Source organism: Aedes aegypti, chromosome 1 (assembly GCF_002204515.2).
Source record: "Aedes aegypti strain LVP_AGWG chromosome 1, AaegL5.0 Primary Assembly, whole genome shotgun sequence".
Classification (NCBI taxonomy): domain Eukaryota; kingdom Metazoa; phylum Arthropoda; class Insecta; order Diptera; family Culicidae; genus Aedes; species Aedes aegypti.
The window spans coordinates 183,968,089-183,978,461 of NC_035107.1; the positions used below are offsets into that span (position 1 = coordinate 183,968,089).

Genomic DNA, 10,373 nt, shown 5'->3' on the forward strand with positions numbered 1-10,373 from the left:
AGCGCAACATTGTTGCAACATTTTCAACTCGCGATTTATCAGTTATTTTAAACACAAAACCAAATTTGTTTTATGGATGCTGTTCGATAATGTGTAAACGCTTACCAACTCGGAGAAAGTTCTCGAAAATTGCAATGCGAAGCAAATCGTTGCGCACGTAGTGATCGATCATTGTCATATTCTGTTCAAGTGCTGATAAACTGATGTTGCGGAATAAAATTGTTGCAACAAGAATAGGGGATGACAATGTCTTTGTTGCTGCGTGTTGGGTGACAATTGATTCACTGCTGGGGGTGGAACGGAAAGGGTAAAACGAGATATTTGGTGTCCCGTACCAGCTAACAAGTTTGCAGCCACATTTCCTTGAATACCAGGGACCCAGGTAAAGGTGACTGTCTCTGGAGTATGGGCTCGTATACCCTGTATCCACAGGTGGGACGGCCGTTCTGACTGCAAGGCTGATAGGACGCTTGCGAAATCGGCGATGATGAGGATTGGAGCACTCGCTGGTGAGATGGCTGCATAAAAAAGGCCGCTGCTTCGACAGAGAAAACCGAGCACTCAGTTGGAAAGCTTTGACAGAGTGTCAGATCAGCGCCAGAGATGCCGATACCTACTCCACACCGTCCATCGTCGCTCTTATCAGTCTCGAAAACTGTTCTCGTCCATGATTTTCCGTAACTCTACGCGGTCGATACTATCGTATACCGCCTTGAAATCGATGAAAAGTTGATGCGTTGAGCAGTGTTGTGAAAAACTCAATTACTCACAACTCACGCTTGAGATTTTTCATGCGTGAGTTGTCAATCATGTAACTCAGGATTTGTCGTACAGTAAAGATCTGGTCCGTTGTCGATCGCCCGTCAACGAAGCCGGCGTGATAACTTCCCACGGCTGTGCACGTTTATTATGGTGAAGTTGAAGAACTGGGCTTTGAGCCTCAACTTGCATATTCTCTCAATGATCGGCAGAGTTAATAGAATTCGATGATATTTTCATCAGGTTGTCGTTAAAAACGACAATATTTTCACTTATTTCACTAGCGGGTAAGTGGAAATCGGAATAACCGTTTTGAAAAACTTTTTCTGCATTTTTAGCTGGAGTTTTACCCAAAAATAGAATCACAGATAAATATCACCTCGATTTAATGGAAGTCAATCTAAGAAAATATACACGATCTTATTCATTTTGATTTGTATTGTTTATGATTTATACGATTTTCTTTACTCACTTGCCCCATGGTACCTTACATATATCATATCTATCCTAACTATATCTTAAAAGTTACCACACTCGGCTAAGTATTGGAATTTACGTGTGAAGAACTACATTCATCAAATAACTTAATGCAAGAAACAATAATGATTCAATCCGATCACGGTTGTTTCCAGACAACTGAACCAATTTTCCGGTTGATTTCCGATAAGATTAGGGCAGCGATTTCCTGCTTGTCCAGTGGCATCCTACGAGTTTGAAAATTTACATTAATTCCAATATACCGACCAGAAAACATAAGCTCAACGTTTCAACATACTTTGCTGCCAGGTCACCACCTCCGTCGATTTCCTCCTTTTTTGCTCTTCGTTGTGCGTGTCGGTTTGCCCTGGACACTTGAGTATCTTTGGTACTTATCAGCTGTGATTGTTTGCCTTCCTTCCCTTTAAAAATCGTTGACCTGGTGGGTTTCTGAAAATAAAATCGAGAAAAACAATTCAGCAATTTAATTCACATTAAACAAACAATTAAGTTACATGGCTGATAGTGACTTAGTGTCTTGAAAATAGGAACTTTAGAAAGAACTTGCCTGCAAGAAAGATGCCAAACAGGAACCAAGAAAACAAAAAGAAACCTAACTGTGATCAGGGGACAAAAGTTCGATTCTTTATATAATCTGACCAGACATTTTACTAAGAATATTTTTACGACTTTTTTTAGAAATTATTTTCTCCCAGAATTGAATCAGAAATTAGATCTCGTATTTGCCCAAAATTTCTTTCAGTTCTTTCCGAATTCATTTGATCATTTTTTACGAACTTCTTACGGGACTTCTCCAACAATTTCATTTTGGATGCCATTATGAATTTTACTTAGAATTTTCCTAAGTATAATCATAGGATATACCTAAAAATTCCATCTGAAATTTTTCAAAAGATTTTTCTAGAAATTTCTCAAAAAAAGACCTCCAGGAATTTATCCAGTGATTCTTCCATCAATTTTCCTAAGTCTTCATCCAAGATTACTGTTAAGAACATCTTCACATTTACTGATATCCGACAATTCGTTCAAAATTTCTTTGAAATTTCAACCAGGAATCTTTACTCAAGAAATTCTTTCAGAAATTTCCCAAGCCGGTCAAGGATGATTTTTTTCGGGCATTTTTTCCAGGGATGTCGTCTGAAAAGTTACATCGGTTTCAATTTTCAAATATGGTTTTCTAAAATCTTAGTTTTTGTTGATGTTTTCACTGTGGGGATAAACCTGCCTACGGCAGATAATCCCTTCAGTAAAAATTAATTCAATTAACTTCAACTGACCTCCGTATCCACCCGAACACTCTGATTAATGCTCTAAACCAGGACTGCCCAACGCACGCCCTTTTCATATCTGGTCCTTTTTTTATAACTGGTAATTATTATAACTTAAGATTCTTCAATATAAGGATTTTTTAATAAGGAAGATTATCCCTACAATTTTTGATTCTCCTGAATTTGCCTTAATAATTTTTAAATCATTAAACTTTTTCAAAAGATAGCTCAATTTTATGAGGATTGAGTTCAAGAAATCCACAGAATCCTCCACTGAATCTTGGAAATTATCCCGGGAAAGTTTCCCACAATATTTTTTTTTATATATAAGATCTGAACAGGACAGAGTTCTCTAGATTTTAGAACAGGGGTTTAAAAAAAGTCTTGGTTGGGTTCTGATGGAAACATTAGGACAATTTTCACCGAATCCTGCGCAGAATAATCGCATAATCCGGGACTTTATGACGTTTTGACTAAATCCAATGAAAATTTATGAGAGAATTGATCTGAGTCTTGAGTGTTTGCAATATCCGGGGTAGGTTTTTTAAATAAAACAAGATGAGGTTCTGACAAAATCCTATAAAAATTTCTGACAGAATTCTGAGAATGATTTTCTTTAATCCTGAACAACAGATTCATAGGATTCTGACAAAATCCTGGGCATATTTCGTGCAGAATCTTCGGCAAAATTATTAAAGAAAAAAATAACTCTTCAACTGAAATCTTTATCACTTTCATTTGATTTTACTAAAAATTATGAATTTGAAACCTTCATCATGGCTTTTTGCTGGCTTTTGGAATCCATGTTTATGACGAACTTAGTGCTAAAATTCGTTGAAGATTTATCAGTGTAGTAATAGGTAGTGTAAAGAACTACTTGGGCAGTAATTAGAAAACGAATCTATGCGTAATAATATCTAAATTTCAAAAGTGACGAACTAGCCAGTAGTTTGTATTGAAATTCACATACAGAATCTAGATTTCAATTTTATACTTCCAATAATGTCTGTTCAAGCATTCGTTCTAGAAACGCGTTTGCGGTACAGAAAATGTCGATCAAAGTCGCAGGAAAGGAAAGATTAAGGCGTCATAAGCGGACAATTAAGTGGCTCTTTTTTGTCAACTCCAAGTTAAATTTTGGATACTATTTCTAGAAAAATTACTAAACGACCTTGTTTTACTCCTTTATCAAAATTATGGACGAATTTCTGACGATTTCTTTGAATATTGTTTGGGTGGAATACTTTAGACTCTGGTTTATCTTCCGAAGAAATTTTGTTGGGATTTTTTTTAAAGGTAGGACCTTCCATTAAAAATAGGAACTATTTAAAGACTTGCATTAAAATGCTGACTAATCCTCTAAAAGTAGACCCGCTACCAGCCCTGAAGTGACTTACCTTAGATTTCTTCTTCTTCTTTTCATACTGCAACGAATCATAGTAATTCGGTTTCTCTCGGCGCACCCGGCCAGTTCTCCGTCGTTGAACTTGTTGCGAGGCGGCAAGGGCAGCGGCTCTCCGGGCCTCAGCCGCACTAGGTTTCCCCTTTTTGCTTCCCTTGGGTCGGCCTACAGGGGCTGCCGAAGGAACATAAGCGGAATTCGTTTGACGGGCGTTGAACGAAAACCCACACGGACACCGTTTGCAGGCAATGGCCACTTGTTGATCACAGCTGGGGCAATTTTTCAAAATCATTCTAGTTCTTACCATTGCCTCGCACAAGTCTACAATGGATTGTATCACGATTGGCCGCTACAATCGAACTTTTGGCCAGTTAACTACGCTGCCTTCCAGCAGGTTCCAGCCAACTCCAAAAACTACCGAATAAACAAGTTTAATAAACAAACTTTGACGTTTCTTTTTTTTTTTTGTTTAGTAGTTGACAAACAAACAGCTATAGGGATGCCGAAAATAATCGATTATTTTGGTTAATCGATTACTACGCTCACATCGATTTATCGATACCTGCACGGGAAAAAATTCTGTGGTAAAAATTACTATTGTAGCTGAATACGCCCATTCTTGAAACTACCATAGAATTTCAGACCAATTTACTATGTTTACGGTACATCCCACCACATTTCTGGTACATTTGACAGAAATAATTTACAACAATCTGATTTCGACAACGAACATGATAAAATCAAGCGCATTTCTGGTCTGCTGAAAATTGCCGGCGCGAGCGCTTAAGTTAGCCCCCTAAAATGGCAGTTTTTACCGCACAATTTTTTTGCGTGTGCACTGAGACGAAATCTCCATTATATGTTATAGTGAAGTATGCACTTCAACAGAAAAGTAATCGCCTATCTCGATGCGTGGCGCGTGGGAAATTTCTTGCAAGAAATGCTCAAGAAAAGCATTTTTCTTTGATCGCAGTGCGCAGTTGAAAAGAAATGTCAATTCAGATGGAGCTCACTGTAGGAAATTTCTTGATCATTTCTTGGGCAGAAATTTTTACTTTTCTTGAGCTGAACTGCATACTTAGCTTATGTGATAGATAGAACGTCTTCGAGGAGTTTGTTCACAAATTTCATAACGCTGAAATGGCCTTTTTTGACACCCACCCACCTCCTCGTAAGGGCTAATTCACAAATTTCATAACGCTAGAGGGGGTGGGTGGGTGTCCCAACGATGTTACGGCCCATACAAAAATTTAAAAATATTCATACAAAAAGCGTTACAAGGGGGTGGGTGGGTGTCCAAAAAGGCCAATTTCAGCGTTATGAAATAAATGAATGAGCCCTAATGTTTTTGACGTTGGATAACGTCTTAAGCCCCAAGCACAATGTGAGTGGCAGCGCGGTACAACGGCAAAACGGCAAGCCCATCTTGAGCTACACTCTACTAGTCAAGTCAATGTTGAAAAGGATTCAGTCAACATGGCATTGATAAGTAATGTGTAGATCAAGATGGGCATGCCGTTTTGCCGTTGTACCGCGTTGCCGTTCACATTGTGCTTGGGGCCTTACGGTAACATACTGGGGTACAATTTCGAAAAACGAAAAATCGCTCGCGTCACGAAAAGTGGTTAGATTTTGACACTTAATAACTTACTAACGCCCGGATAGATTTTCAAGATTCTTGCACCAATCGATTGGAAATCTTTCTACGAATCCACTCCAACAATGAAAACTATTGATTCTCATGATTAAACTGTTGAAAAATTGGTAAATATCGGAGCATGTCTCATTTTTCATAGAAAAGCACATTTTTCTTGTGTATTCCTGACACAGACGATATCTTAGCCACTTTCGTCATTCAAAGGGAAACACCACTTTCGGTCTTCTTCTTACTTCTCTTTATTATCTCGTGTTCAGTCGAAGCCAACCAAACTCGACTTCAGGCGCGCATCACCCGGATAAAAACGAACTATACGGTATATGGAATAAACCATTAGTTTCCCGTACAATATATGGGATACAATGGGCCGTATGAATAAAATGTAGTAAAGTTGAGTTTACTACATTCTCGGTAGTAAACGCTATATGTGGAACACGAGTGGAACATGTTTGTGTCATTTTCCTTTCTACACCTTTCGAACATACTACAAACAACGCATTGCTATGAATAAAGGTAGCATTTACTACAAAGCTACTGGTAGTTAGCTTCAGAGGTTGCTACACATGCTTTGAGATTGCGGAATTGAATGGAATAATTTACTTTTGAGTAAAAATCATGGGAAAACGATATGAGTTTTGATATTTCGGAAGGTATTTTGAGTTTTGCTTAGGAATTCTGAGGTTACGAAAACATTCGCCCCGCCAATGCTGAGATTCCGGTAAGATTACCGGCAGTAGCAATTTGTAATATCCGTGTGAATTCTGGCATTACGATAATTATGTTATTTTCTAGGAATTTTAGGATGTCGGTAGGAATTCAGATAATTATATTGTCGCGCGCCCACCAAATCGGAACGCGGGTGTGGGACACGCGACGTGTGACTCGTTCCCGACATTACTGTCATAATGACATGTGTGGCGCTGCATTATTACGAAGTTTATGAACGCAGTGCACTATTCAAATATTAGTCGCGACGCTTGTAGATTGAGAAAAACAATATTTAAAGAAAAATGTTTGTCCCTATTTCTGTCGGATCCATAATAATGTAATTTGGAATTTTACTTGTAAACTCTGACATCTCAGATTTCCTTTTGAATTCCGGAATTCCTGTAGGAACTTTGGGATTCCGATAGGGATGTCGGATTTTTTATGATAATGGATCATTGAAGGTAGATTTTGCAAGTGCTCGCCGCACAAAACAAAGGCGCCACTGTATATGGAATTTAACATTCTGACAGCATTGCTGTTCTGTCAAACACACAAGGCTACGGTGGCGCTATCTATACTTTCCATAGTGGCCGTTTTAGTTATTTCAATGATCCATTCTGGAAGTTTAAATACCATTCTAGGAATATTGCGAAAATATTAGGAATCTGGTGAAAACTCTAGAATTGGGGTGGGAATGGGATTCCGAATATTAATCTCTTGGAATTTTGTGGGTATCTTTGAGACGGTATTTCTGTAAGAATCTATGAGATTGCGGTGGGATTCCTGCGAATTATTGTGTGAGTATTTGTAATTCTGAAAATCAATCTTCGTAATTATTGTAAAAACCTTTAAGATTCCGTTGATCTCCAGTTCCGTTGGAATTTCATAGCAAAGCTTTAATATGAACGATTTGAATGTCGGTAAATATTTTATAGATTTCAATGGGATTTTTTGTAAAATCGACAAGAATTTTGATAATTTCAAAGGGAACCCTGGTGTTTTAGGGGAGATCCTCATTGAATTCTAACGACTACCAATGGAATCACTACAATTCCCATAAAAATCTCGACATTCTAAGTTCTAGACATTCCAAGGATACTATCAGAAACCCCACCAAAATAACGAGAATATCGCAGAAACACTTAGAACTTCCGGAATTCAACATGCTGTTGAGAAAACACACGGGGAGCATCAAAATTCTACCTCAATTTCACCAGAATCTCAGTACTGGTGCTAGAAAATATGTGGTTCCAAATTTGATAGCTGTAATCTCAAGATCTCTTCACAGATGTTAAACTAGTATTTAAAACATCATCAATCACTGGCGTTGGCGAAGGCCGAAAACCACCCAGAAAATTCTTTGATGTACCATCATAGACTTAAAAAGTAAGACCTTGAACTGTCGAAGAAACGCCTTTAAATTTTGGGGACCAGTCGGGTACCCAGTAAAACCATTTTCCGTGTAGGATTTTTTCCGTGCACAATGAACTGTCAGATTGACGTTTCATTTTTTGACAGTTTGTCATCGATAGGCCAGGGGAAGTGGTTCACCTAGAGTGAATTTCTGTCAAAGAAAAAGTAGATTTTGTATGAGATTTGACAGAAAAATGAATGACAAGTTCATCCACTTCTCCTGGCCTATTTGTTTCGCCTCGCCACCCAGAGGAGTAGAAGAAGAAGAAATTTGTTTTCTATTTCGCGCATTTAACCGCGATGATAATTTTTATATAAATCACCGCTGTTATCGATCATCTGAACTACGGGAACTACGACATATCGGACCGTGGAAACCATTCTTTGGTGGTGGCTTCCCTGGAGAATTTTATCAACTCGGAAATCGTCGTCGGGAAGAAATCCGTGGGCCCACTGTTGTTGCGAGGAACCGGTCTGTTGGCCGATACGGAAAATCCTTTGGTATTGCAATTATTGACTGCGGATAGTACCGCTTACAGCTATGTTCCGGACGCCCATATCAAAGAGTATCCCCACGCCGTTTGAAAGAGAACTTGATCGGAGCCCTGCAGGCCCGGAACAACGCCCGAGTCGTCTTCTCCGGGTCGCTATATTTCTTCTCCGATGTAGCATTCCTGTCGTCGGTTCAGCGTGCCCAGAATGAAAAACTGCACAACAAATCGGGTAACCAGGATGTGGCCACATTCATCAGCAAATGGGTCTTCGTGGAAAACGGAGTTTTCGGTTGAACACCTTAAAGAGGAAGAAATTCAACCACCAGCAGCTAACACAATCACCGAACCGGTCGTGAAATTGAAACCCTGGCTGCCGATGACAAGTGGCAACCATTCCAGGCCAACGATGTCCAGCTGGAATTCGTCCGGATCGATCCATTTGTTCGAACCACTCTAAGCCACATCGGTGGCGAACGCAACCAGGCCAAATTCAAGATCCCCGATGCGTAGGGCGTGCATCAGTTTAAGGTCGATTACGATCGCATCGGATATGCCCATCTGTTCTCGACACCGCAGGTCTCGGTGCGGCCACTCACCCACATCAAATATGAACGGTTCATCCCAATGCGTATCCGTACTATATGAGCGCCTACTCAATGATGGTCGGAATGTTCCTGTTCTCGATCATCTTCCTCCACTTCAAGGATGACGGCCCCATTGGGAAATCAGCCACTGATAAGAAGACTCAGTAGATAATAGGAGGTAAGTATGACGAGCACTAGGTATGTAGCTCACCTTTACAGTCTCATTTTTTAGTGTCGCTAAATGAATGCCTGTAATCGAATGATTCAGCATATGCTGAAAGGCACAATGAACGTCCATAATCAGAAGTAAGGTAGCAAGTTAATGAGTAGAATAAAAAGATTCCTCAGGGGAATTAAATTGATAATTCCGGGGAATGGTAACGATTCCCCGAAGTAATCAATTTGATTCTGTTGAGGAATCATTTAGATTTCCCGGAGGAATCACTACGATTCTCCGGAGGAGCCATTATGATTCTCCGTAGGAATCCGGAAAAAATAAGAATTGGTGAACTGAAGTTGAACTCATGAACAAAATAATAGACCCATCAGGAATCAGGAAATACTGAAAAAGGCTTGTTATTGTATTTTCCAGAGAGCGATGATTTCAGATTTATAATCGCTATGTTCTTTAGTGTTGTTTAGAGGTTGTATAAATTTCAAATTAGGTTTTTACTTTAACAATCAATGTTTTCTTTTCCCCTGGGCTTGGAATTATATTTTTAGGGAGCGATCTTGGGAGCGATGGTTTTGGATATTAGATCGCTGTGTTTTGTATCTTTCCATTGCATTCCATTTGTTTTTCAAAAAGTTTCTTATCAAAATTCTTTAACATTCCAACGCTACTACCTTTAGAAATTTCCACAGGGATTACTTGTAAACATTTTCCTAAAGATCATGCTTTTTCTAGATATTCTTTCTGCGATTTCTCTAGTTGATGTTTTAATAGATTTATTTTTTCTACTAATTCTTTCAAGAAAATCTGCAAAAAAATATTACAGATTACAGAAACCCCAACAAGAATTTGTTTGGAAATGAATCAGCCGTGGGCTAAAAATTTCCCAAAAAAAATCCTTCAGAAGTTTGAGCCTAATTTTTCAGTTTTTTTACGCCATTTTACAGAAAATTTCTTTAACATTCATTTACAGTCTCTTCATGAGTTGCTTCAAAAATTCTTCAGGGATTATTCTAAGAAATCTTCCGGAGTTTTGAAGGAACTCTATTCAAAATCCTAGAGAAACTTCAAAGGAATTCCTACAGGAACTCTGGAGCAGTTATTGGAGGAACTCCGGAGGCGTTTCTAAAAATACTCCGGAGACGTTTTTGGAAGAACTCCGGGGTTATTGCTTGAGAAACTCCGGAGAAATTCCAGGAGAAAATATTCGAAGAATTTACGATGGAACTCCGGAAGAACTTTGCAGTAAGCAGAGCAACCGTTTGAGGAACTCCAGTGGAATTTCTGGAAGAACTCTGTAAGAATTCCTAGTGAAAATCCTGAAGAAGTTCCGAGAAATTGCTGGATGAAATACAGACTAATTGCCGGAGGAAATCAGGAAGAATTTCTGGAAGAACTTAAGAAAAATCTTAGATGCC

At 38.9% G+C, this 10,373-nt stretch overlaps 1 protein-coding gene and 1 pseudogene across 1 annotated transcript; one reads left to right on the forward strand and one right to left on the reverse strand.

Annotated features, from left to right (window-relative positions):
• Positions 1 to 1,179: 1,179 nt before the first annotated feature.
• On the reverse strand, positions 1,180 to 4,371 carry LOC5567426 (UPF0547 protein C16orf87 homolog). Its single transcript, XM_001657352.2, has 3 exons — positions 3,923 to 4,371; positions 1,535 to 1,686; positions 1,180 to 1,463 (listed from the first exon to the last, which is right to left on the reverse strand). The coding sequence occupies exons 1-3, from the start codon at positions 4,232 to 4,234 to the stop codon at positions 1,376 to 1,378; spliced, it is 552 nt and encodes a 183-aa protein (XP_001657402.1). The 5' UTR covers positions 4,235 to 4,371; the 3' UTR covers positions 1,180 to 1,375.
• Positions 4,372 to 8,023: 3,652 nt separating this feature from the next.
• On the forward strand, positions 8,024 to 10,077 carry LOC110674300 (annotated as a pseudogene).
• Positions 10,078 to 10,373: the final 296 nt, after the last annotated feature.